This window comes from Vanellus vanellus (assembly GCF_965231255.1).
Source record: "Vanellus vanellus genome assembly, chromosome: 2".
Classification (NCBI taxonomy): domain Eukaryota; kingdom Metazoa; phylum Chordata; class Aves; order Charadriiformes; family Charadriidae; genus Vanellus; species Vanellus vanellus.
Window position 1 is genome coordinate 12,280,722 of NC_138906.1, and position 27,581 is coordinate 12,308,302.

At 41.6% G+C, this 27,581-nt stretch overlaps 1 protein-coding gene across 1 annotated transcript in view; it reads right to left on the reverse strand.

Moving 5' to 3' along the window:
• The window catches only part of DIP2C (disco interacting protein 2 homolog C), a gene marked incomplete at its 5' end in the record, with an annotated part of 178,225 nt that overhangs the window by 82,566 nt on the left and 68,078 nt on the right, over positions 1-27,581 (reverse strand). Inside the window, 6 exons of the mRNA XM_082479767.1 lie at positions 1,003-1,067; positions 1,421-1,523; positions 2,903-3,012; positions 3,586-3,709; positions 14,661-14,771; positions 18,664-18,755. Of these exons, the coding sequence (XP_082335893.1) occupies positions 1,003-1,067; positions 1,421-1,523; positions 2,903-3,012; positions 3,586-3,709; positions 14,661-14,771; positions 18,664-18,755 (605 nt within the window). The remainder of the gene's footprint in view (positions 1-1,002; positions 1,068-1,420; positions 1,524-2,902; positions 3,013-3,585; positions 3,710-14,660; positions 14,772-18,663; positions 18,756-27,581) is intronic.

Genomic DNA, 27,581 nt, shown 5'->3' on the forward strand with positions numbered 1-27,581 from the left:
AAATACTGGAACATGGTGATAAGGTCTCCCCTAAGCCTTGTTTTCTCAAGGCTGAACAAATCCAATTCTCTCAGCTTTTCCTTCTATGGTAAGCTTCCCAGTCCTTTCATCATCTTGGTGGCCCGTCTCTGGACCCTCTCCAGCCTGTTCACGTCTTTTTTGTATAGCGGGGACCAAACCTGAAAACAATATTCCAGGTATGGCCTGACAAGCACTGACTAGAGTGGGATAATGACTTCTTTATCTCTTCTGGTGATGCCCTTGTTGATGCAACCCAGCATCCTGTTGGCTTGCTTTGCCACGGCAGCACACTGTTCACCCATACTGAGTTTGTTGTCCACCAGGACCCCCAAGTCCCTTTCCACAGAGCCGCTCCCCAGTCAGGTAGATCCCAGCCTGCACTGCAATCCTGGATTATGTTTTCCCAGGTGCAAGACCTTAAACTGGTCCCTGTCAAACTTCATAAGGTTCTTGTTAGCCCACTCTTCCAGCCTATCTGGGTCTTCCCGCAGGGTGGATCTCCCTTCCAAAGTGTCCACTTCCCCACTCAGTTTGGCGTCATCAATTTATGCAATTTGAAGTATGAGAAATACTTTAACGTTAGCAAGACCATCTGTTGGTGGGAGTTTTGATACAGAATCTAGTCAGTGGCAATATAGCTATGCCGTTGGATATATCCTTACAGAGGCAAGTACTAATTTAATGTGTTTCCACTTTAAAGTTTGATCTCAAAATCATGCACCAGAAAGATCAGAATAACGTGGTAAGAATAGGGCCAGAGCACTTGACACGATGCATAAAAATACACTGGCATCTTTACCGTGCTCATTATGGGTAAGGGCACTAGCAGAAGATCATGGGTTTAAGTCACATACTTTTTGCTTTCAAAGCAGAAAAAATTGTATTAGAAGAAGCTGTAGGAGATCCCAGTTTGTGATAGTAATAAGCATATTAGGTTAGTTTATTTTCATATACTCGCACAAAATAAAAAAACATACTTACTGTAAGAATCCCATGCCATAAACCAACATCCTTCTTGAAATCTAATACATTCACAATTGTTTCAGCTGTCCAACAAAAACAAAACAGAGTTTATTTTTTAGAACATGGCATTGACCCAAGGCAAACCCACTCAAAGGAAGGAAGCTTCAGTATAACATGACTGATGACCTCAAAGCTTAACTTTCATAATAAGTCTCCACTGCAGGATTTGTATTGGCTAGGATATCATTTTTACCTCTCACAAAGGTATTTTAAATGTGTGCATATTTTCTAAAACGAACGAAAAAAAAAATCAGGTTTTTAAATCTAGAAGCCTTTGACACGGATCTATGTAAAACATAAGACAGGAGCCTGGCGAGAAACAAATTACAATTCACACTTGGTTTTAAGGATGAAGCAAGGGAAGTGTACTCCATACCTTCTGTGTATCCACATGCCTGGGTCAGAGCTTGGCAGTGTGTCAGCAGTGCAATCCTTGTCACAGTCACCCCAAGCACACTTCCATCTTTACATGTTTTGTACTAAAAAGAAATAAGCAGGGAAAGTCAATGTGCAATAGTTGTCCTATCTCCATTATTTAATAGCTATGTTTAAAGTGTTTCCTATGCAGGTGAATGATGGACACATCTAATGACTCTATTTTAAGAAGGCAGCAGTATTGAGGAGTTTGGGAGGCATTTTTTTGTTATAAGACTTTTTTTTCAGATAGGCTTTCTCTTTTTGACTGAAGTTTCCCAGGCTTGGTACCAGAAATCCATCTGCTGTTTGAACACAGGCATTATGGAAAAATAATTCTAACAATTCTGATCATATTAATGACTAAAGGACTGGCTAGATTTAGCAGAGAATAACCTAGTTCAGTCTGCTCAGTGTCCACATGTTTTAGATTTTATAGGCCAACCAATAAGCCTGAGCTTCTCCCTTCTGTGTCTTATAAGGCACGGGACAAGAGCTGACCGCAGAATCCTTGCTGAGTGCTGTCATAATAATCTATACGTATACAGTCTGAAAGACGCAAGCTCTTTGATCAGAAGAATATGAAAGAGTCATGAGAAAGCAGCAAAAAAAGAGGTGGGAGATCATTGCTGATGATTGCAGTAATTTTTGCAACTTTATGCAAGAGTCTGAAAACTACCAGTGGCAATTAAAGTAAATTAAACATTTATCTTTCTCCATGAGGAAGATAATCAGAAAGATTGAAAATGGAGGCATCTCTGCTTCTCTAGCACGATATTCTGACTGCACAAAGATAAGAAATACCTTTGCTCCATTCACTTGAACTTATTTCCTTTGAATAATCATTTAAATTCAATACCGACATCACTGAATTCAAGGCATTTGTGCCTATGCAGAAGTGGGAAAAAGAACGGAAAAAAATAAAAGAGAAAAATTAAACTTCACAGCATCACTAAGGAAAACTTCCTGATGGAAGGGAAAATTTCCTGATGCTGGTCTTTTGGGGGGAGCGTGACTCACAAAGCAGTAAGTGACAGGCAAGTATTTGAACTAGAAGTTCCTTCTTTTTCAAAGGGTCTGCACGTTGTGATATGACAACTGAAGCTTCACCGCGAAACTTGCCGTCTGTCCATCGCAAGGCTAGTGGGCAAGCCCACACTGTGAATGAGACCGAGACTGGTCAAGGCAAGCTTAATATAATTTTGCGGCAGCTACACAGATGACATAAAAATATTAACGTTAGAAACTCCAAAATGCAATTTAACATTTCATTAACTTTTCTGAAATCAATATCCAGTATAATTTATTAGAAAATATTACTTATTAACCAGCTAAACCAGGATGTTCTTTGCTTCTGTGACTAGCGAATGAATAATGATGTTTACCTAATCCAAAAGTGCCATATGCAATGATTTGAGGAGAAGATGCATCTTCATTAACTCACCTCAATGTAAGCTGTGTCGTTGTTTGCATCCTTGATGTGTGGGAACCAGTCACGAGGCGGCTTGGAGAGGTGTTTAGACTCTGTGACAAACCACAGCAGCTTTGGCCAGCCTGAGGTACAAAGAAAAGTCAGCTTTTGCTGAGCTTCTGCTGGATAAGACAAGACAAAATTCTTCTTTGCCAGAGTTTTTTCTTGAATGCCTGTGTCATCGTTACCTAAACATTGCTTGTTTTAAACCTCAGCGTAGCATGGGAAAGAAGATTTTCCAGAACTGCTTTCTTAACATGGCTATCAAGCACCGAGGCCTTCTTGGACAATCCCCGAAGAAATGGCCGGGTAGTTTAAGCTGTTATTGACCCAAATAGTTTACTACCACTCTCCTGTCAGAGGTCCCTACCACTTAGCTATAGGACTGAATTGTATGAGTGCTTCTCTTTTGCTACACTCCTAAGTCTGACCAGGATCAGGAGGACTTGTACTGCTCAGCAACCATGAGGTGGGAGCAGCGATCTCCACCAGCCAGTGACACACCGCCGGGGCAATCGCGCCTCAGCAGCCATGGCTGCTCCTGTGGCAAGTGTTTCATCACGGGCCTGATCCTCACACGCTACAACCAAACAAGTGCAGTGACTGTACTGTAGTAAATGACCTGTGATAGCCACGATAAGCAAGGGTTAGCTTACCTTTAAACTGTGGTATCTCCCCCGTGGGGCTTTTAGGCAGTCCTTTATGGCATGCGTCGCTCGTCAAGGCCACAGTAACTCCACAGCTTCCCAGCAAAAAGCCTATTTGTTGACTTCCTGCATCCTAAGAGATATAACAAAATAAAAGCAATACACAGAATTGATTAGAAGTGATTACAGGCTGAAAACGTTACCATCCTTTGGCAGATTATCTTGAGAGGAAAATAGTCTCTTTCCTTTAAGCAACTCAGCTGATCAGCAAAACTTATTTTTACGTTAACAAAGAAGTTCCACAACCTAGATATCCTCTTGCCTGTAACAACATAAATCACAAAGAGAACCGAAGCCATCAGACAGCACCTTCTCTCACATCTCTTCAGAACTGGGGAGTGGGTGGGAGGAGTGGCTGATACACCTGAGGGCTGTGCCATCCAGAAGGACCCCTGGAGAAATGGCCTGACAGAAATCTCACCAAGTTCAACCAAGGCAAATGCAAAGCTCTGCACCTGGGGAGGAACAACCCCCTGCACCAGCGCGGGCTGGGGGGTGACTGGCTGGGCAGCAGCTTGAAGTAAAGGACCTGGTGGACACCAAATTGCATGTGAACCAGCAATATGCTCTTCCACAAGGAAGGCAAATGGTATCTGGGGCTGTGTTAGGCAAAGTGTTGCCAGCAGGTTGAGGGAGGTGATCCTTACCCTCTACTCAGCACTAGTGAGGTACTCTCAACTGCTGAATCCGGTTCTGGGCTTCCGACTACAAGACATGGAGCTACTGGAAAGAGTCCAGTGAAGGGCCACTATGATAATTAAGGAACTGGAGCACCTGTCCTATGAGGAAAGACTGAGAGAGCTGGGACTGCTCAGCCTCTAGAAGAGAAAGCTTAGGGGGGATCTCATCAATCTCATCAATCAATACAAACATCTGAAGGGAGGATATAAAGAAGACCAAGCCAGGCTCTTTCCAGTGGTGCCCAGTGACAGGACCAGAGGCAATGGGCACAAACCAAATCAGAGGAGGTTCTTTCTGAACATCAGAAAACACTTTCTTACTGTGAGGGTGACTGACACAGGTTGCCCAGAGAGGTTGTGGGGTCTCCATCCTTGGAGATATTCAAGAGCCACCTGGACATAGTCCTGGAAAACCTGCTCTAGGTGGCCCTGCTTGAGCAGGGAAGATTGACCAGATGACTTTCAGAGGTCTCTGCCAACCTCAATCATTCTGTGATTCTGTGATTATTTCTAGGAAATAATACAGGCTATAAATGCTTACACCTGGAGAGAGCTTTCAAACCTTAAGATGTTATGATGGGCATACAGTGGTGACAGCATCACTATTTATGCTGATCTAACCTGATTTGTCAATAACTATTTCATTGAGTAGTTACAGGCACATTTCAGGAGCACTACAGATAGACAAGTGCCCATTAGAGAAAGCGCATTACATTTTACTTTCATCAAGGGGATACACGCAGTGAGGCTAAAAAGTCATGTAATGATTTTCAAGTCTAGGCCATAGCTGTTCTTTAAGAGATGATATGCTTCTGCAGCATTATGTCTGCTTTATGTGTAATGTCTTGTCATGATTCTTTCATGAACTTTACATCTATCCACTAGGCTTTTCAACAGAGCAAAGCCCTAGATGTAAATGCACATAGAAACATTAACCCTTTCTTCACAGAATGATTCTACAGAAAATAGCCTACGGAGTCTTAAAAGATCAAATTAAAGTATCTTCAAATCAACCATAAAGCACACTTAACCGTGGAAGCAACCAGAAATACAGAACAGTTGCCTTAATCTATTGATTTATTCATAGCAAAACTGTATGATAGAAGGAAAGCCCCAAAGCCTATCTGACTAATTTTTAATGCAATTTTTATGTAGTCAAATAAAGCCATCCAAATGAAGAAGCAATGAGAACAAAGGAAAACCAAAAGCTTGTTTTCCATATCACCTCAAAATATGTATAAGGTAGCAATTATCAGACCTTTGATAGCTGAATAAAAAAGTGGGACGATAAAGCGATCTGTCGAAACTATGCTATGTAACTCCTTCCATCTGGAATTACTGCATTCGCTTTTCATTACTATAACCAGAATGCATATAGAAACAGGAAAAAATTGACAAGGTACTTTTTCAGGAAAGCTTTTTAAAATTCAGCATCATCTTTTCCGATAAAAAAACAGACAAGGAGAGTACCCTTTGAACAACAGAGAATAATACTGGTGTATCGATGAACAATGCTTTGGGGAGCATGTTGTTGACCCCACTGTACCCGCACCAGGGGAGCTTAGATGACAAAAAGGGCTTTGTCAAGCATTACTGTCCTCACTGACTCCTGTGTTAGCTGGTCTATATCTATGTTGTCAAACCCCTGGGACAAGTGCTTAGCCAGACTGGATCCTGGTTCCACATTAGGACGAGACATGGTGTCTCCACTCCTGGAGTCTGCTCAACAGAAGAAAATGTGGGTGCCTGAACATTGCAGAAGAGATGTCTCTCCTTGGAGGTCCCTCAGCAGGAATGGCAGGAAGATGAGGGCTGGAGTCCTCCATGGAGAACATCACTCCTTGGACAAGACATAGCCTCTGAGCTGCTGCTCTATCATGTATAAATGGAGGTCACCGGTTTCTTAAAATATCAGATCCATATGACTATTACTCAAAATTTCCCACTAAATTAAATCTAAAAAATGGTTACCAATGTATGCATATTTATGAATCTCTCGCTACCAATTAAAAAAAATTTGCATATAAATTTCATAATTGAATGCAGCAACTGCATCACTCTCGATTTTAAATTAAAAATAAAATGTTGTAACTGTATGCCCTATAAAAGACTGCTAGCAAACTGTTTCACCACTGTAACAAGAAAATGCCAATTCTCAAGCAATCAAATTCCATTTAACACAGGACTTTATAAGCACACACTAACCTAATCAATTCCATTAAGAAGTGTAACATACGTAAACCAGTAGAAAGTGGGGACCTCAGAGCATCAGCATATCATAGCCCTGGGGGATGCATCAGTTAAGAAATGATCTGTCAAGCTCTTCTCATAGCAAAACAAACCAACAGGAAAAGGAAACTTGTATTAACAGTTTGAGTTTTTCAGTAACACAGGAAAGAATGACTATTCTTCCACTCAGTGCCATATCAACTGGTTTAGAGCATGTCCACATAAATATTATTCATTTATTTGCAGTAGTTCACACACAAGAAGAGAGAATCATGTATAGATTACTTAATACAATCTACTCGCTTGTCACAGTTTCTACTAACTGGCTCTTTTACATCAGGACAACCCCAGCTCAAATAGCATCAAAATCTTCACCCTATTCTTTTCTGTACAGTTAATTCTTTCATTTGAAAGGACAACATGGCTAAGCAATTATGTGACACAACACTACCACAGGAAATTGGAAGAATTTCACCATGGGTGAACAATATCCAATGTGTTTTACAGACTTTCAAATCCTATGCCCTTGGTGTCCACACTAAATCCTGCCTTGCAAGATAAAAGCAAATCAGGACGCTGAAGTAGAGGTACTGTCACAGACACTGTTCTCAGAGGCCACAGAAGCTCCAGTTGAGGATCTTATAGGATGAACACAATGAAGCCTTCTGGCAGTCTGCTAGCCTGTGTCCATTATTGCCACTTTCAGTCTCAGTCTCACACCCCCTAACTAGTTCTCACTACACCTCCTGCCTGCTTCTGGTGGCTTCATCCTGACTTAGAAGCAAAAAGTACTGCAGAGAACAGAGACGTGAAGAAGAGGTCGACATCCTTTGCCCCATGCAGGTGCCTCTGTGATACCTGCTGCCCCACAGAAGCAATTATTTCCAGCTACTCAAGTGGTGATGAGCTACTGGACTGAGAGCCAGGAGGTGGAAGATCAGAAACCACCTCAAGCTGGGAGCCTCATACATCCCACAGACACAACGCAACCTCACCTACACACTCAAGCACGTAAACACGATAGTCTTTGCTGTTCCTCATACCTCAGCATGACGGGCCCAGAGAGCAGTAAGGACCTTGGGTAAAACTTGTAAGTTTGAAAAATTAAGTTTGAGTTGAAAATGCAGTCATTTGTGTGAAGCAGTCAAAGCTTCCATATGGGCCAGTAAGAGACTACTGACTTTAAAGGCATTGATTATTTCAGATTTCAGAGACAAGCTATCAGCATTCCTTTGAGTAATGTAAAATTAATGTCTGTAATGCTGAAAACTGCTTTGTAAGTAGAAAAAAAAAAAGAAACCAAATCATCTGCTGCCAAAAAAAAAAAAAAATCTCCCTCCCTCCCTCCTTAAATAAAATCACTCTGCTGCCCGTTAAGGGAATAGATTTTCAGGACACACTGTTTTGTCAGCAGTGTTATGTGCTATTTTGATAATTTCTGCTAATCTGCTACTTTGGCAACCCCCCATTTGCCACAAACACTTTATGTTGCTGAATTTTGTGAGGGTAGAAAAAACCTCAGGGAGCCAGTGGCGACCAGGTGAAACAACTCAACGAACACAGTCCCAGCCACAGACGGGGAGAGACTTGCCAGCCATGCTCACTGTCAAACCCTCCACAATTCACAGTTTGAAGTGACACGTATTGCAGGTGGAAGGCAAAAGATAGAGCTGAGATGTTGTAGCATGAGATTTGAGACCAATCGCTGACTTTGGAACTATCATTTTACATTTCTTGAAGGCACAGCACTTGCTGAGGTACAAAAAATGAGGTCTGCATAGCTTTAGACTATGTCTGCACACACCTAGAGAGATCAATCTTTCAGATGAAGCGAGCCGGAAATCCTCTCTGCTGTAGGTAGCCGTTCAAGGTTCTCTAAAGACTTTTATTAAAGGTTCCCTAAAGGTTTGCACCAGTACCTGGAGGCAAATTGTCTTCTTCCTGCTGCAGAGAGTGATAATTCATTGTCAGGATAAAAAGATCCCACGTGTAGCTGCATTTCAGCATGCTGTTAATGTCATTTCTATAATGCTTTGTGAGAGTATCTGTGTGAAGGAAAACAATTATGATCCCTTCTCCGTGAGTGAGAGTGCATGTCCTTATCTAATAAGGAAGGAAGGAAGAGACAGCCTGTGCAAAGGTTGACCCGATAAAGGTTACTTCTGTCCACTTGCAAATCCCAGACTGCTTTCAAAATGAGAATTATGTGGCGGAGCCTCGCAGACTGAACTAATCTTGTTTTCTGTTACGATGCTTATTTGAGCTCCATTTGCCCTTACCCTAACAAAAATTTGCTGGTAAAGAACAAATAGGGCAACCACCAGACGTAAAGGCCAAGCATCACAGGTTCTGAACCAAAAATGAAAAGGCACCAAGGAAACCCCCTATTTTTACAACACAAATATCAAAGACCTTAATAAAAATTAAACAGAAAGCAGATGCAATCTTTGTAACCAGCTTAAGATGAGCAAATCAGCCGTCTCCTCAGACAGAGCTTTGGTATCTGGCTGTAATTTGTACGTGAAATCTGCAACTACGAGCAGTCTTAATGTCCAAAAGTCTTAATTAAAGCAAGACAACAGTTATTTTTGGCAGGGAACACTGCATGAAATACTCTCTAGGAAACTACCGTTTCCTAAACGCAAAAACACAAAAAGAAAACGTAGACTTTGAAGGATCGGACATTCACTGCGGCCAACTGAGCAAAGACCTCTGCTCAGTGCCCAGCTGCCGAAGTACATGAAGTGTGAAGGATGGGCACAGGGCTTGCAGGGGTCCAGCGGTGTGCACCAGGGGCCCGTGTGGGGCTGAGGGAACTTGTGTTCTTTGGAGGGACTAGAAAACTACGTTACAGAAAAGAAAATATATAATATTTTATGCATATTCTAAATCCAGCGGAGAAAGAGATGCATTGTCCAAAGATGTTCAAAAGTATGTAGAGCTCCAGTGTTTCTGGCACACTACAGCACAACGATGACTAAAGCTGAGAGGAAACAAAGCTCATTTTATGTCAGGCCCTGAAATACCAGGAAGGGCATCAAGGTGTATTTCCCTTGGAATACAATTCTGCCTTCAAGTGGAAGACAAGACTGGAACCATTTCACTGTCTTTAAAGAGATATATCTCTCTGGCTACTGTTAAAGTTTTAACAACCTAACTTCTCAGGATTTACTAAAAAGAGCTCCTGAAAAACAGATTTTACCCTACGAAGATATGAAGCATTCTTTAAAAAAAAAAAGCGTCCTGGAGTGGATGTCTTCAGATTACATACGACAATACACAGGCACATTCTTCTAATCACACTGTCAGAGGCAGTGTCTGGAAGAGCACAGAAATGCCTGCTGGAAGCACACACAGCATTAAATCTAACAGGCTAGGAAATAGTATTTTGACTGAGAAATAGATTTTTACATGCTTTCATGTCATACCCTGCTACAAATACTCACCACCTATGATAAGAAGGCCATAAAGATCTATGTGGGATCGCTTTGTTCACAGCATGCGATTGAGCATAACTATGAATGTGCTTGGAAGACAAAAATGTTATTTTAATATTAAAACTGATTAGCTCCCCTGACTGTATTAGAGCAGAATAATAATAATTTTCATGGTGCCCATCAAATGGAAAAAAACATTAACCTAAAAAATATAAAGAAAAAGAAATCAAAAACATATTTTTAAATCTTTCCATAAGGGAAATAATAAATCGCTATTTGAACTAGAACTTTACATGTCGAAAATCCCATGTCATCTACTTTGATGGCACATTCTATAATACATAGTTTGCAATTCATATCGTATCACACATACAATGAAACGATTTGTAATACTCCAGCTTCAGACAAGGTTAACAAAAGCGGCAGCTCTGAAGGAAGAGATGTTGTACAGAATATACTATTTGCTAATGTTTGGGCTACATAAAATATTTGGAAAGAGGGACATCATTCTGAAAGAACGTAGCCCATAATCCAAGGGATGAGGATAAATTGTAAAAATTTTGGGAGTGTTCATGATATAGGCGTTTCAGTGGTATTAATGCAGGGAAAGAAGAAGAAATAAAACATGCTGTTTGTTCTATTGCTACAATGACCGCAGAACCCCTGACTGCTGCTTCTAGAATAAAGAGTTAGTTTTGATGTACTTGAGAATGCTGCGTGGTTGCTGGGTATTCAGGCAATCCATCCCAGATGCCATGTCAGACTGCTCTCCTGAATTCCTTGGGGGAAGTACAGCTAATTCTAGGTATTCTGTCAACACAAAGGTGGGATGCAGAAGGAAAGAGGAAGGAGAGATGGACCCTCCCCTAACAAACCAGGAAAAAACCCTGCCAAAGTCTTAAAAACGTAACAGTCCTTCTACAAAGAAAAGGGAACGCAGACAAAATCTGTGGGCTGGTAAAGCAAAGGTCTTTACTTCCATGCGGATATAGAAGTCTGCAGAGTGATATGTAAGTCAAAAGGCTATCTGGCTGCAAACATTACTGCTCAATTTTAAACTGCCAGGCACAAAAAATTTGCAGAGAGTTGTGAAAAACTCTTCTTTATGAAAATGCAGAACAATATTAAACCTGCTAATGCAAATTTTTAGTATTTAAAATGTGTTCATAATATAACTCCCTGAAATAGCTCATCCTCTATCAGCTTATTATTCTGTAAGTCTGTATTAGCCTATAATATAATTGTTGGTCTACTTGTTAGTTCACATCTCTGTCTTCCAAAAAGCAAACCAAAAAACGTCCACTGCCAGAATGTACTGAAGCATGTAGGAAAGAGTACAAATAACGGGAAAGCATAAAAGAACAGTCTAGGCCATTCGTGATGACACGAATGACATCTTCCCACGGATGCCAGAAGCAATCCGCTGCCATTTGACCAAGCAGAGGTATTCCTTCTGGGACTACTCAGAACATGATTTTCATCTCATTGTTTCCACTCCAGTTCCCATTCCATATAAACAAATGCAAAAATATTTGCAACAGTATATGCTGTGAGATTACATAGTTTTATGTATAGATCATAGATCATGTTGCTTTTTTAACTGTAGCACTGACATCTCTGTTATTGTTTTATTAATTTGATACGTAAACATTGTGGAATGATCTTTGCAATAGTTAAACAGTTTAAGTCTGCAGATATGCCTTTATATAAATATATATATGCATGTATAGGTGTCAATTTATATTCCCATATATACACACACATTCAAAAAAAAACACCCAAGAGGTTCAGCCAAATTAGGGTAAATTATTAATTTGATACAGAGTATTTACTTGGACAGCTGGATTTTATAGTTTACTGGATGGATGTGGTATCAGATGTTCCAAAATAAATCAAATTTACACATATCCATGTACTTTAAAATGTCATTAAACCTTGGAAAATAGTAACAGGGAAAGACATATTAGATTTTTTATTCCTCAAAGCCATGTTGCTTCTTTCATTTTGTACAATGAAAGCAGTCTTACCCATGTGAGCACTCTGTATGACCTTGAAGTGTATAGAGTCTCCTCACCTTTTTTAGTGGATGCATTTAAAATCTGTGTTTTATATTGAAATAATGCACCATGTTATGCAACTGTCTCAAACTATCTTAAGGTACTGCACTCACATGTGAAAGCATGGTGACAGTCCAACACAAACGTGCTGTATTTCTACTAAAATCATTATCCTCATTCTATACTCATGTCCACCTCTCAGTGCTCTCAAATACAACATTTCACAAATAAAATAGAATCATAGATTCATAGAATTGCTGAGGTTGGAAGGGACCTTTAAGATCATCAAGTCCAACCATTAACCTACCCTGACAAAACCACTTCTAAACCATGTCCCCAAGTACCACATCCACCCTTTTCTTAAACACCTCCAGGGATGGCGAATCCACCACCTCCCTGGGCAGCCTGTTCCAATGGTTAATAACCCTTTCAGTGAAAAAATGTTTCCTAATATCTAATCTAAACCTCCCCTGACATAACTTGAACCCATTTCCTCTCATCCTATCACTTGACACCAGGGAGAAGGGGTCAGCCCCCACCTCTCTACAACCTCCTTTCAGGTAGTTGTAGATTGTGATAAGGTCTCCCCTCAGCCTCCCCTTCTCCAGGCTAAACAACCCCACTTCCCTCAGTCGTTCATCAGAAGATTTGTCCTCCAGACCCCTCACCAGCTTCGTAGCCCTTCTCTGGACACGCTTCAACACCTCAATGTCCTTCTTGTAGTGAGGGGCCCAAAACTGAATGCAGTACTCGAGGTGGGGCCTCAGCAGTGCTGAGTACAGTGGGATGATCACTTCCCTAGTCCTGCTCACCACACTATTCCTGATACAGGCCAGGATGCCGCTGGTCATCTTGGCCACCTGGGCACACAGCCGGCTCATATTCAGCTGGCCGTCCACCAACACCTCCAGGTCCTTTTCTGCCGGGCAGTTTTCGAGCCACTCCGCCCCAATCCTGTAGCGCTGCATGGGGCTGTTGCGACCCAAGTGCAGGACGTGGCACTTGGCCTTGTTGAACCTCATACCATTGGCCTCAGCCCATCGGTCCAGTCTGTCCAGATAGCAGAACCCCATTCCCCAAAGCAGGTAGACTAGTTAAGGTCCCATCCTCTCTCCTTGCATGGCCTTTCTAGCTCACCTGCACCTTTCCTCCAGTCTTAGCCAGTTGAGCTGGGGCACCTCCTGTCTCCTCTTCCCTCGGTTCCCAGTGTCCTTCCCTCTGCTCAGCTGCTCTCACGGCTGCTCACCTGGATCATGGCCTTTTGTTGTCTGATCCACCCACTTTCCCCCAGCTCTCTCTACTCCTTTGCTGTTCAGCAAACCCTCCCTTCCTCCAGCTACCACCCCTTCTCTCCCTGCCAGCTTCTGGTTACACCACAGCAAGGGCCCACCGCAGATGTTGGCCAGAGCACGTGTGAACATAATGGAGAAATGATGAGATCAAGTCAGCTTCTCAGAGATGAGGAAGGTTCAAACGTGTTCAGTTAGGAAGGAATCTCCGGATATTTTTAGCTGTTAAATTGCTATGTGAGATGTGCAAACTTATTTTCACTTTATTTCATGGCTTTTCATTTGAAAGGCAGGGTACCTGGCTTCAGTCAACATTTTCCAAAAGAATTTCATTTAAAAAAGAAAGCTTGTAAGGATTAAAGAACACGCTTTATGTGGACAACTCCAGATCAAATAATTAAAGGAAGGCATTATTAGCGTTAGCTAATAAAAAAGGGATTATATAAGGGGATATCTGGGAGAACCTTACAACAGGCATTGCGGCGAGCCACAGTAAAATTAAACGGATATGACAAAAAGAACTTGTAATGAATAAACACATTTTGCTGTATTTACAGCCTTCAAGGCATACAGCCTTAAAAAAAAAATGCAAGTTCAGCAGCATCAGTGTAAGCATCCCAGCTGTGGCTCACCTACACCACTGAGCCCCCTCCCCTCATTGCCCCCAGGTATTCCTTCTGGCTGGAACTGCTGTACCTGTCTACTAACACTTCCCTAGGATACAGGGTTGAACCTCTGAACCAACACTAGACTTGAAAGGCTTTTGATTAGCAATGGTCAGTTTTCTCTACGAATGTATGTTCTATGGTAAGAATTCCCAAACGTAATTTGTTGAAGTGCCACCCGTGGCAGAGATGACCGTGGTGACAGAAGCTTTGGGATACATATGCGCATATAGACACAGGAGAAGGCATTTCCGTAACAGCTTTGAAGTAGCACACACAGCACTAGTGGCATTATAACATAGCTTGGGTTGCAGGGACAGGTGGAAAATCAGCAGTTGTTGCCAATGATTCTTTGTCAGTGGCCAACACCAGAATGCTTTGAGAAGCTACAAAGATAATCCATCTAGGACTGGCAGAGCTGTTCTCTTGGAAAATTTTCCTCTCCTTTTCCAGACGGACCTGCAGTTGCTGATATTGCAAGCACATCTTCAGATTTTCCATCACAGAAAAGAAGGAACTATATATAACTCACCACACAGCACTATCTTTGTATCCTCAGACTCAGAGCTAGTTAACCACAAAAATGTACTCAAATGCTATGTTCAGCTGTGATTTGTTCTGACATAAGTTTTAAAATACAGTATAGAGAAGAAATTCAGTTGCCTACCTTTCTTGTAAGTGGCACTTCAATAGGGACGGGGACAACTTCCGCAAGCAGGCAGCCATAAAATGCTACCATGAAAGCAGCAGGATCATTATTGGGAAATACGAGTGTTACCTGAAATAGAGAGATCTATGTTAAAAATGTTTTATCCTAGGTTTCAGATAACGATAATTGGAGTTTCCATGCTTCCTTTTGTAGAGAGATGATTACCAAAAGCATTTATATGATAACTATTCAAACACCTAATGAAAGATGAATGAAGAATCAGAAGCAATTGATTCTGATAGATATTCCTTTTGTATACATTTTCACTTATGATGGAGTTAAAATTTTCACGCTGCATTGTTTCCTGCATTAACAATACCTCTCATCTGGTTCTCAATTTACTGATTCCTTTACAAATGTTAAATAACCATGTAAAAGGAATTTTACATTCTAATTTAATAATTTGCTGCAAGTTACCGAAAGCAAAGTGGATTTGTGACCAATTCTGGCTACCCAGACTTACTATGCCGTTATGTCAATCATTAACACATTATGTTTTCTCTCCTTATTTTTTGCCTTATATAACAATGTCATTTGGGGATTGGACTGTTGTCCAAGTGTAGAAGTTTCTCTGTACTTAGAGAACACAAACAGCTGATATCTAGGGAAGCAAATGTTGCATCCAGAGCTCGCCACATAGCACATCAACCTAGGCCTGGAGTCGTTAAACTTCACAGCTGTAGGGCTAGGGAACTATTTAGATAAAAGAATGCCAAAACCCCATAAAACGTCATAGCAAATCACCTGTATGCTCACTGGGCACCCTTCCTCCCCCGACGTGCTGAACTGTGCAGCTTACTTCTGCGGGCACCGCAGGCAATGTCTTAGATCCTCCAGGGGCAAAGGGGAAGGAGAGGTGATAGTGCACGGGCTCGCTGAGGATCTAGCAACTTAGAGAGCCCACGACTCTCCTTGCAAGGGCAGGGAAGACTACTGCTCTCCCTTACTGCTGAACGACCTCAGTGGCTAGATCCTGTCTACATTTTTGTTCTGCTCCAGTCAGATGCACATTCTCAGCTCACGTCTCAAACAGCCGTAATGCAGCTGGTAACTATCTTGCACGGTCAACTCAAGTGGCATGCGAAATGCATGGCGAATGACTTCAAACTCAATTCCTTTGGGCTTGCACACAGGATCAGAGTGTATTATTATAGCAACTTAAAATTTGCTGAAACTACTTAATAACTCTTGAGTTTTGACTGCTTTGACATCCATAGAAATTATGTGTTTTAATGTCTTGAAGTAAAACCATCATGTTTTCATATCTGCCTGAAGGTTCAGTTACTGGAGATTAAAAGTGTTTCCAGTGATTTCATACGGGTTCAAAGATGGTTGCCTCCCATAGATTAACTTGATTTTTTCAAACTAGAAGAAATTATTTAACCAACCTTGTCCAAATGGGTCCAAAATATCTGTTTTTAAGCTGAAACCTGTAACTTCAGAGCTGTTTAGAGAAACTTCAGAGGAAATACATTGCTACTTTTTCTGTACGCTTGCACATGAAACAATCCAACTGCTGGAGACGGCTGTGCAGATCTTACTGTATTTATTCTCCATGCACATACCATAAATAGCCTCAGAGGAAATGGAAAAGAAGGGATTTTGCTAGGTTCACTGAGGGGATGGTAGAGTTTGCTGAGCCCAGCAAACATCTGAAAAATGTTGAAAGATCCCAAAAGATACTTAGAGGATGGTTGGGTTTTGTCTTGGTCTTTGTTTACATACATACAGCAAAATTTTGGCTGGGAATCTTCTCCAAGGAGCTGACAGAGGTGAAAAAATCTCACTGAAGTCCAGTGGGAATGAGGCATTAGCTTCTCCTCCAAAAAACATTAATCACTAACAGACCTGAACCAAATAAATAAATAATGTGTGTAAAAGCAAAAAGGGATAAGGCTGAAGGAAAACAAAACATAGAGTGTATATTACCAGGTGAGAATCTGACTATCTAGTAGATATTTCAGAGGGCAAGCTTAATTTCCAGGCAGCTGTCTGGGGTGACACAAGGTTAAATTTCTGAAGTTACTATAGAAGGCAAATGCAGTTCGCCATGTACTATAATAAAACCAGAAACAGGGAATCAGATGCAGGCACATTCATCTATTTTTTTGGCTCAGACAAAGGACCTAAGGAGCGACGCAATGGTAGTCATGAAAAATAGAGATTGTATTGACAGAAGATGCTTTTAAAGGGAAAAAGCCCTTTCTGAATTTTATATAATATTAACATACGGAAACTATTACACTCTCATTGAGAAACGACCAGAAATATATGTCTGTATTTCATTTAGTATTTAAAAACTACCTTTAACTGTTGTCACACAGAATACATTACTTCGAATAAAAATCCATCTTCAAAGAGGTCAGAAAGCTTTTATGTTATTACAACAGCCAGAATAACAGCCTAGAACGTCAGAAGTACAGTAACACCTCATCTGCAACACGAAGTTGCTTCAAATGATCATGTTTCTGTTACACAGTGATGCTAGGCAAGATGTTTTTACAACACAAAGCATATGCTTTCAGCACTCAGCTATACACATTTGTTTCACTGTAATCTAGGTGGACTTATTTTAGAAGAGCTGCAATTTGTTGTTTATGTGTCCTGCACTAGCTAAACTTCCAGCTTTCAGCCTTAATTACCCACAAATCCTTTCTTAATGTTAGGAGAAGCCAGCGGCTGCTGCAATAAATGAATACAAAGACGGGCGGTTAGCATACAACAGACAGGGAGAGATGCGCACTGCCCGGATGTGAACTTCATTCCTTTTGGAACTTTCTGGGTGGATAGTTCTGATGCGTACACCTGAACAACTTCTTTCTTCTGCTGTTGCTTAGAGACGCACTTGTATATCAAGTGAAAGAGATTCTTCAGATCCTAATCCTGGCTGAATGCCATTGTAGGAAGCAATTTAGATTAAGGATCTAGAGATACTTGAGTTAAATTCTTTATGCTTTATTTAAAAAACAAACATTTAAATTTTTTTTTTCTTCTTTTTTCTTTTGGGAAACATTATTGCATGCTCTCACTTTTGAAGCCCTGAGAAATGTGTAATGCAAACAGACATGTTTCTCACACGTGGCACAAGAGGACCAAGTGAACAAACAGTTTGTGAATTGCTATCAGACCCCGGGGGAGGAAAACTTAATCCCACCCCCACAACTCAAAGCACAAAGGCAGGACTAAAACTTGCATTTCTGACAAATTTGTTCTGGAATCTCCATTCCACAGCTTAAAGCCAACCTGGAATGGGACCTGCGGAAATTTCTATACACGCTGTGGCAGACAAATGGGGTAGAAGGCTCGGCCAGCCTTGACAGAGGAAGTGGCAGGTTTGTAAGTATGACAGTAGCAAAGCCATAGGATGTTCTTGTCTTCACTTAACAGCTTCAAGTGTTACCTCTGTAACCCTTTCTCGCCGTGGACTTTACTCACTCACCCAGATTCAGCCTTTAGCATCAGCTGCGTCAGACTCAGGAACCAGGAATGGAAATATTCTCCATGTTACCAGTCAGCGTAATTTATTTATTTAACTGGCTGCCGAAATGTGCTTACTTTGCTTGTCTTTGTCCTCCACAATGTCTCTCGTTTCTACCATCTCATCAACTACAAAGTCATTAGTAAATAAGTTTTTTACCCACATGACACCTCCAGGCTCCGTAAGCAAGCTTTTGCTAAACAGACTGGTGTTCTATGTCCAAAAATCACTTTCCATGGGAATGTTTATTGTTGATGTTGCCACAACTTCAAGTTACCATTCAGGGAGTACTAGCTCAAGTTATTTATTATACAGTTCAAAACATTTGTCTGAATGATCAGTCTTTTTCTAAGTAAAAGGCAGATTTCAACCCCCCCACCATTTCACTTCATTAATTTCCTCTGAGCACCCCAAATACCTCATTCTCTCTTTGTCAACGCGGGTTATGAATTATTAGTAATTAAAAATCACTGAGATACTCACCCTGTCTCCAGGTCGTACCATTGGTTCTTGTTTTGTGCCTAATTTATGTAGTATATTGTAAGCAACCTTCATACTTCTGGTCCAAAGTTTGCCTATTAACAAAAATATTGTGAAATTAATTTTTAAATTCTTCTTACATTTTGCAAGATTATTAAAGGGAAAGAATACCTAAGCAGTGGAAAAAACAGTAGCAATATTATTAGTTTTCCAACTAAATATGACAACACTACCCGGACTAGCGGAAATATTTAAATACTCATCAGAAACTTTTTTTGAACTTTTTTTCAAGTAGGCAGCATTGTGAAGAAAAAAAAAAAAGTAAGAATAGTTTTCTTCCTTGCAGAAGTAGTTTTCTTACTTTGCGGCTGGAAAATCATCAGGTCTGGGCAGATCATTGTAACACCTTTAGCTGTAGCAAGCTGGACGAGCTGTGCTGCGGCCCAGGCTGACTTCCGAGGGTATTACTCAGGTTTCGTGATGGCACTTCCCCCACCCCAAGCCACCAAGGGAAAAAGGAAAGGAGTCCCAAGAAGCAGAGACAAGGAAAAAAACCCAACAAACAGAAAACACCCCGCAGCCAAAGGGGCACACAGAAGCAGCAGGGACCCTGTGATCCTTGGCACATCCGTATGCTGCATTTTGCTTTTAATTCTGGGCCTTCTTCCATTTAACTTGGCTTTTTCTTCTCACCCCCTCCCATATCCTCCCTTCCCTCAGTTTCATTCCACTTGCCCCAGGTACCCTTCCATTTAACCATGTCTCTTCTCCCTTGCTTCAGCTCTCCCTCTCTACACTTAGCTAACCCTTATCAAGACCTTACCCCAATATTCTTTAAAGAAACATGTCTCTCATTAAGACCTCGTTGGACACGTTACATGCCTTTCATTAATCCTTCAAGTGATTGGCATCTTCCAACTACGCAAGCTCTTTCAGATTGCCTTTGTTTAGAGACCTTGTTACTTCCATTTGAACAATACCAAGAGTAACAGCCCTTGTTCTTGGCTGGCCCCCAGGTACTGTCTTTAAGCAGTATTCAGTCTGACAGTAACAAATCTTTAATTCATGCCAACCAATAACTTAAACAATAATAGGTTCTGACAACGGATTACCTATGGGGTTCAGCAGTTCAGGTTCCCAAACAAGCAGTATTGCTATTTATAACTAAGCCAAGCAGTTATAATAAATTCCTCCACATCCTGGTTATAAAATGCAATGCTGTAGAATTATTTTTAAGCGCAAATCTGATGTAAATATAACATATGATGAGAAGGCCAGATTTTCCTTTTTTCCTCTTAAGGAAAATTGGAAGGGTCACTGCTGCTTGTTACTAAGAAAGTACTAAATGCAATTACTTCTTATGAAAACGGTAATATTGTATCATCAACCTATGTTTTGCAAAGTTTTTAATTTATTTAAAATTACTCCAGTATTTGCATGCTGAACCGCCTCGATGCTCAGAAATAAACATGACTCAATTCTCTTCCACTAGAAACTCAGCATGGATACAGGAGTGCATCTGCAGGATTAACCCTCACAGCACTACAGAACAACTACCCGCATTCGATGGAAAGAAAGTCTTTAAAAGCACCCCTGCTGCTACAGTCAACGCTTAAACTTGACAAGCGAGCAGGGTAAAAGCAAGGATGTCTTAAGAAAGCAATTATTCTTTTTCTTAAAGTTTCAGTGGCAACAAACTTAAAAGAGCAATTAGTAGCGGTACAGAAAATTGGAGAATAGAAATCAAAAGCCCAGCAAAAGTTCTGAATTGCGAGAAAGAACCATCTTTACACAAAACACTTCCAAGCCTGAAATGAACACTGAGTTTTTAATCCCTTTTCTGAGAGACATAAGGGGCTGCTGTGAAAAGTTCTGTCTGAGCTATGGAGATTAAATCTGTTACAAGTCTTAAATTTGCATTCGTGACATATTCGCACTAATTTTTCACCTATCAAATGTGACACCTTACAATACTTTCTATAAAATCTACAGGCTATTCATATTAAAGTATTTTGATGCCTTCTTTCAGAAGTACCTGGCTAGGCAGTACAACCATCTCCACATAAGTCATCTGAGTAAATGCAGAAATTAAGTTTTCTAAAAGACTAAGAAAATTTAAAGGAGTGCTTTCTAGTAAAGCTTTAAGTAGTTAAGTCTTTAAACAGATTTTGTCATCATGCTCTTCTATTACCAAAATTTTATTTTAGCTTTGAAACACAGAGCATGCCTCCCTAATTCCTCACCTTTTTGTTTAAATACACTTTGAACTGCACAAAATAATGCCATAATATTTCCCAACAGTCAGAAGAGACTTGAATTTTCTGCCACCACGGCCCTTGGCTGCTCTACTTACTGGTGCAATACCAAACGGCGTTAATTAGCCGAGCTAACTGCGTGTGCAGAGGTGTACGAAACTGTGGAAAACTGGAACAAAGCAGCTCGTTTGCATTCAGCTGGGAAGGGGCTGGAACGTACGGTCTCTCCTGCGGCCCTTAAAAGCCCCATACCTTCGCCCCGACCCGTGTGGGCTCTGCCTGCCCCTGGCTGCTGCCACCTCCGCTCCAGCCCGGGCAGGGGCCGGCAGAGCCCGCACGGCTCCTCGCAAGGAGGCACAGCAAAGCCCACGCAGGTCTTCAACCGCATCGTGTTCAGAAGTAAGCCCTGTAATTTTTCTTCCAGGGTATATAGCTGCGTTCCAAAAAAATAAGTAAGAAAAAGGGCTACAAAGGGAGCAGTAATCCAGAGGCTGGAGCCAGGAATGTGTGAATCATCAGGGCCAGACCTGTGGCTGCTGGATGGGGCACAAGCTTCTGACCAGAGGTGGACTGAGCCGTGTGCTGATTTCACCAGCGCGGCTGTTTGGCCCTCCCAACATCACTGAGAAATACAAAGGACTCCACGACCGCAGGACAAAAGCCCTCAGTAACGGAGGATGTTATAAAGAAGGAAATCGTTGAAGTATTTCCTTCCTTGGTTCTGCCTAGGTTGCGATTCGGTGTAATTCTTCCTTTGCAAACTTGAGAGATTAGATATCGCTGGGAAAAAGCCGATTGCTAAAACCTCTCCCACAAATCCCGATGCCGCGACCTCGCTGCGACCTCCATGCAATGCCACATCTGCACGGCGGCAGCCAGCTGTGGCTCACCCACGGCTCTCGCTGCCAGACGGGGCTCAGCACCACCCGGCCCGTCCTTCCGCAGGGCAAAGCCATCCTCATCAGGGGGGCCACAGCGGAAATCTGCCTGTTGGGGGCCGCTGAGGATTGCCCTCGGCCGGAGCGCAATGAAGGCTCAGTCCTCCTCAGACAAACACGCTGCCATTAATCTTCTGGTAAGCTGGCTTGAAGACCGGAGGGCAGATGTTGGAAACTCAAGCAACAGTCTCATTTCGTAGCGAGCGGACCAGCCCGTGCTTCGGCGCAGTGCCACAGCTCTTTTCTTCCAGCCGTGCCGCCACTGCAGAGAGCTGCCCCCGACCCGGCCGGCCGAGGACACACCGCCGGGCACAGGAACCCCGAGCACCGCGGTGCTTCCCCGCTGTTTCCCCAGGTAAAGCCCAGACCCCCTGAGCCCTCCTCTTCTTCACCTTCGTGCCCGCGTTCCTGCTGCGGCAGGGGACACTCCTGCCTGCCTCGCCAGGGACAGGGTTTTTCCCCACCAGGCTCCGGTCTGCTCACCAGACGTACGTGAGCAGCTACTTTCTTGCACTTAAGAAAGGAAAACTGTTAAGTCATCTACCGAGATAAGTCATTAGCAAGAGATCTGAGTGTCCAGTGGTGTTTCAGGCAGGAGGGTGTCCTCCAGAAGGGGTCTGCAGACCCTGTGCCGTGTCCGCCCGTCACACACACGTCGTGGGCAATGCAGGCACTACATGTTTTAGTACCTGAATTATCCCTCAGTTTTCAGGTCACAAAACTACTTCCCAAGCAAAGCAGACTGACAGGTGTTCATAGAAGAGTTTCCCAATTTTTCCCAATGATTTTGGAAAACAAAACCCCAACAACATCCAGTAAACGCACACCTTGCTGCTACTACTAATTACAACCTTGTTCCTACCTCCCATCAAGCTGCTAATTGTGGTGCTGCTTTCCAAGATCTTGAAGAACTCCACAAGATGGTATGAAATTAAGCTTTTCTCTTCATCTATCACTGCCTAAATTATAATTGCTTAAGCATTTACTGAAATAAATCTTCTGCTTCTAAAGTCGATAGCATCTTCCTCAGCCCCTTCTGTGGGTTGCTCGGAGTGCTGCCACCAGGCTCGCCCGCCCCGGCAGCCCATTTGGGCAGGAAGGACAAGTCACCTTTAACGCTCTTCACACACTTGCAAACTAAGCGGAGTGTTCCCGCTGCCCAGCAAGAATCAGCAAGCACCGCTATGCCTCTGGAGCCGAGCCATTCCCGGCAGACGTCGCGTACGCAGATATTCTCGGTAGGACAGGACGGAAAACAGCATTTGGATTTCTGGCAGCTGTGACAAACTGCGTTAACACCTGTGTGGGGCAAGTCCCTTTTCTTTTGCCGCTGGAATTTTGATTTAGTTGAATAGTAGCAAACCTACACCAGCAACCACATATTTTACATTTCACTTGTATTCAGTCTTTTTTTGTTTTTCAACAGTCTACTCAGGGGGCAGTATCTTTTACCAACTATGATTTAGCAAGCTGGAGTGAGTTAACAGCCAGTCCCATCTGGTTAAGTGACACATTATAAGGGCAAAGGAAACCACCAGGTCTTAAAAACCACACAAAAAGGGATCAGTTAACAAAAATTAGATGCTTTCCACATGACACTCAAGTAAATCCCCTTCCTCCTCCTTTGCAGATCTGTACAAGGAGTACATGTTTGTGTTGAATGTAAAGAAGGTTATAAGAGAAAAGCTGTATCAGGGAGAAAACTCAGAGAGAAGACAAACCACATTCAATTTCCTTATCATCTTCAGGACGCTTTTCAGAACCACACAGCACTAACTCAGCAACACCAAAACAGTGGTCGCTTACCAATCTCCGTGCACAGCAATTGCGAGGCTGCCAAAGTTTAACTGCAAATAATTTTGTTAATTATTCATTTTCTCAATATCACAGTATGACATTTCTTATATTAAATAGAAACAAGAGCATTTATTAAATTGGGTGAAATGGCAAAATTCCTAATGCTATGCAGATAAAGCAGCACTTTTTCTGCTTTGCAAAATAATAGCTGCAGTTCTGTTCTGTTAATATTTTCTTCATAAACTCTTTAGTTCCATCCTGAGCAGCAAAGAAAGTTGTTGTCTTTTGGGAGAAAAACCCAAAGAAAAAGAACAAAAATGTTCTGTTGCAGAGAATAAAAGACTCCAGACAGACTCAGAATAGAGGTAACCTTGCCATTACAGTGCTTGATACTCTGGTCTTAATCATAGATTGCAATACAGAGTTTTTAAAGTTATTTTCCATCTTTTTATTAAATAAATAAATGTTTAAAGTATTAAAAAATCTTAAGATTGATATCTATCTAGGGACTTGAACCGTCACTATCCATACCCCTGCATGCACCAAGTTATTTCAGAGATAAGGACAGTCTGGTTAGGTAGCTACTTGGTTAGAAGAGTCTCGATTCCCTCTCTCTCCTCCTGATACATGTGGAATTCCTGGCCTAGGAGGTTCTCGCAGCTAAAGGACGTGGGGGGCCGGTTCACACGCCAAGTGCAGTGTGGCTTGGGGTAGGCTTTTCTCGGTCTGTTGTTAAGTTTCAGCCATCTCGGGGTATCTCCAGTATAAGCTACATCACCTGTGCTAAGGTAGCATGACTTTGGCCTCCAAATGTTTAAAGTTGCATTGACTATTTTTTTTATAGGCAATTCATTTGAAAAAAATGCCCTTTTCTGGGTATTTTTTTCTCCAGAGAATCCAAATGGATAAAGAAAAAATACGTCTCTATCCAGAGAGCCTTCTCTGCTACTTTTGCTAGCCTTTCTGTCTCCCTGTACCGGGCCTCTGAGGTGGGAAACAATATATTGGAGTTGCTGAAAATGGTTTTTAAAAAATCTGATTACAGAAAGTGTTAGACAAAGGAAATGAGATTCTTTGAATCAGATGTAGTTAACCGGTACTCATTCTGTTGTTTTTAATAAAGGTTACAATAAGAAAGCTCAAAACTTGCTCCTTCCCAAATTACTTTCAGCTTTTTACTTTATCTCTAGCCTTTCTGATTCTTATTAGAATAAAAATTTTAAATAAGAGAAGTAACTGTGATAGCATAAGTACTATACAGGATTTAATTGTCCTTTATTCACATTTCTCCTCTATGAAATTCCTAAGCGCTTCATTATTAATACCAACAATACCAAAACCAGATGCCTGACTACTCTGATTAACTTTGTCTGAGCCAGAAATTGTCTTCCTTTTCCTCAAAGCATGTATTAGGTTTCTAGTCAGCGTTCAGACTTACGTAAAACCCGATAAAGACATCTTTCCGTCCAATATCTTAGACATTTCAATTTCTGCATATTCAGTGATTTGATTCATAAAGGGATTGTGAATAACTTAACTAAGATGTTCTCCACTTAACCAAGTTCCCAAAGGAACAAAATATTTGAGAAATAAGTAATATTCATAGTGTTTCATTCAGTGGAAAGAGTTTAAGAGTTTTGAGTACATTAAATAAAGATTACAACTGGGGCACTGAGAAGAACTTCAAGAACTGAGGCAAACCGCTTCAAAAACTTGTGTGAAAAAAGATCAAGTCTACAAGTGCAGTTATTCGTTTCTTCTATCTCCAGTAATCTGAGACACATGGAGGAAAACAGTCCTGACATGCTATGAAGACAAAAAGCTCAAAACACATGCCGAAAAAGACACGGGAGATATAAGGCATTACAAATTAGATGAATCCCTGCAGAGGAATGGGAAGGCAGAGATGATTTTAAGCAACTGCTGAAAGAATAACTTCTTTAAACTAGTTCCCCTTAAGGCACAACAGCACATCATCATCTAGAGCACTCACCGCTTAAATCCACACTAACCGTATCATGTCCACATCAGCCACTGCTAGGTAGGGAAATTCATCCCAGTAAATCACACAAAGTGGCCTTATCACACCAATCCACCGCTGTCTGCCATGGCATATCATAGCTTGGCCATTGCTCTGACCACTCTTAAGATGTCTCTGGACAGGACAGCAAAAGAATTGTGAGGAAGGCTTTGGAGAAGGAGAATTTCATGGACTCTCAGAGCGCTCCTTGTCAGCATGCAAAAGGAAGTATGAAACCATCCGGGACAGATGCAACAGGCCAACGCTGCATTTTTCAGGGCCAGAGAGCCGGCTGTAAGAATCAAGACTAAGGTGACAGATGGAATGAGATTTTGCCGTGTAGATGCAGCAAAAGGTCTGCATTTGACAAGATTTGCTCCCAAAATAACCTGCGAGGTTTGGACACGGAAGGGCTGTACAAAACTAAAGGAAAGTCTGGGTCATGTATGATACTCAAGTTACAGCCCGAGTGACAGGCAGGATGATTGTCTACAAACAACCTACAAAGGAGAAGATAAATATGCTTCATGTTAAGGGAATAAGTTCTCGTACTCAAACGGGCTATGACCTAGCTGACAGCTACACAGACACTCCTGGGATACACTTTAGAAAGAAGGAAAGAAGTCTGGAATAAGCAGGCAAACCTGCAATTCATGCATGCAGAGACAAGAAACTGGAGAAGATGCTGTGTATCAAAAAAGTAGGGATCAGAAGCCTCCTTTTAACTGGGAAGTTGGAGGATGAATGAAGAGATTTCCATGAAGACACAAGAGGGTGTGAGAAGAAACTGAAGCAGAAACAGTAAACAGAGGTAAAATATTGAAGAAGAGGCGCATAGTGACCACGCTGGTAACACATCAAAGACCGAACCACTAGAGACTTAGAATTATTATTAATATTCTTGAATACTTGTCAAAATAGTGTACATATAAAAAATCCTGGTAATGGGTGTTTCCTTAAGTTGGCAAAGAACCTGAAAATAATTGTGAGGTACAAACTCAGAGGCTACTGAAAGTCCTCAATGTTGATATTTTAAAGTTTTAGTCATCTGACAACAGCATGCACACAAGGAAATGAAGTGTCACATTAATACCATGTGGTAGGATTGTGGGTTTAGCTTATCTTTCGAAAGTTTATTACCACCGGGGCCAGTGGAACTACGCACAGGGATAAAAATTCACAAATAGGAGTGTCTTTGCTAAGTTCATAGAATCACAGAATGGTTTAGGTTGGAAGGGACCTGAAAGATCAGCTAGTTCCAACCCCCCCTGCCAGGGGCAGGGACACTTTCCACTAGACCATGTTCCTCAAAGCCCCATCCAGCCTGGCCTTGAACACTTCCAGGGATGGGGCATCCACAGCTTCTCAAGTTCAAGGCTTAATGTCTATTCATGTTAAACTTTAAAAAACGCCATGCCCACAATTGCCAGAAAATACTACAGACACAAAAGGTGGAATAGCTACAGCAAAATCATTCATAAAGCCACTAATAAAATGGCAGGTGGCTATAAAGCTAATGATATTTCAAAAGCAGTTGTCATTTAAGATAACTGCTATGACACAGTAAATGGACATTTCCTATGAAGACGAATGTCAGCTTGAAATCTAGCTAGTAGAAAAGAATTAACTAAATCTCTTATGAAATGTTTTGGTTTATATTTTTTTTTATCCATAAAAAGAAGGGGGAAAAAAAGAAAAAAAAATTTGTTTTTCTGACCTCAGGAAACTACTGAAAGGCAACAGCAAAAACCATATCCTAGAGTGCTGCCAAATGGAAACAATGAAAACATGGGTTTTAGTCCCATTTTTCTCAGGATTTGGACATTTTAGAAGAGGGGTTTGGAAAGAGTTAGCTTAGGACAGAGAAGCAGGCTAGGTGGCCCTGTGAGCCACGTGGACGAGTTCCTCAGA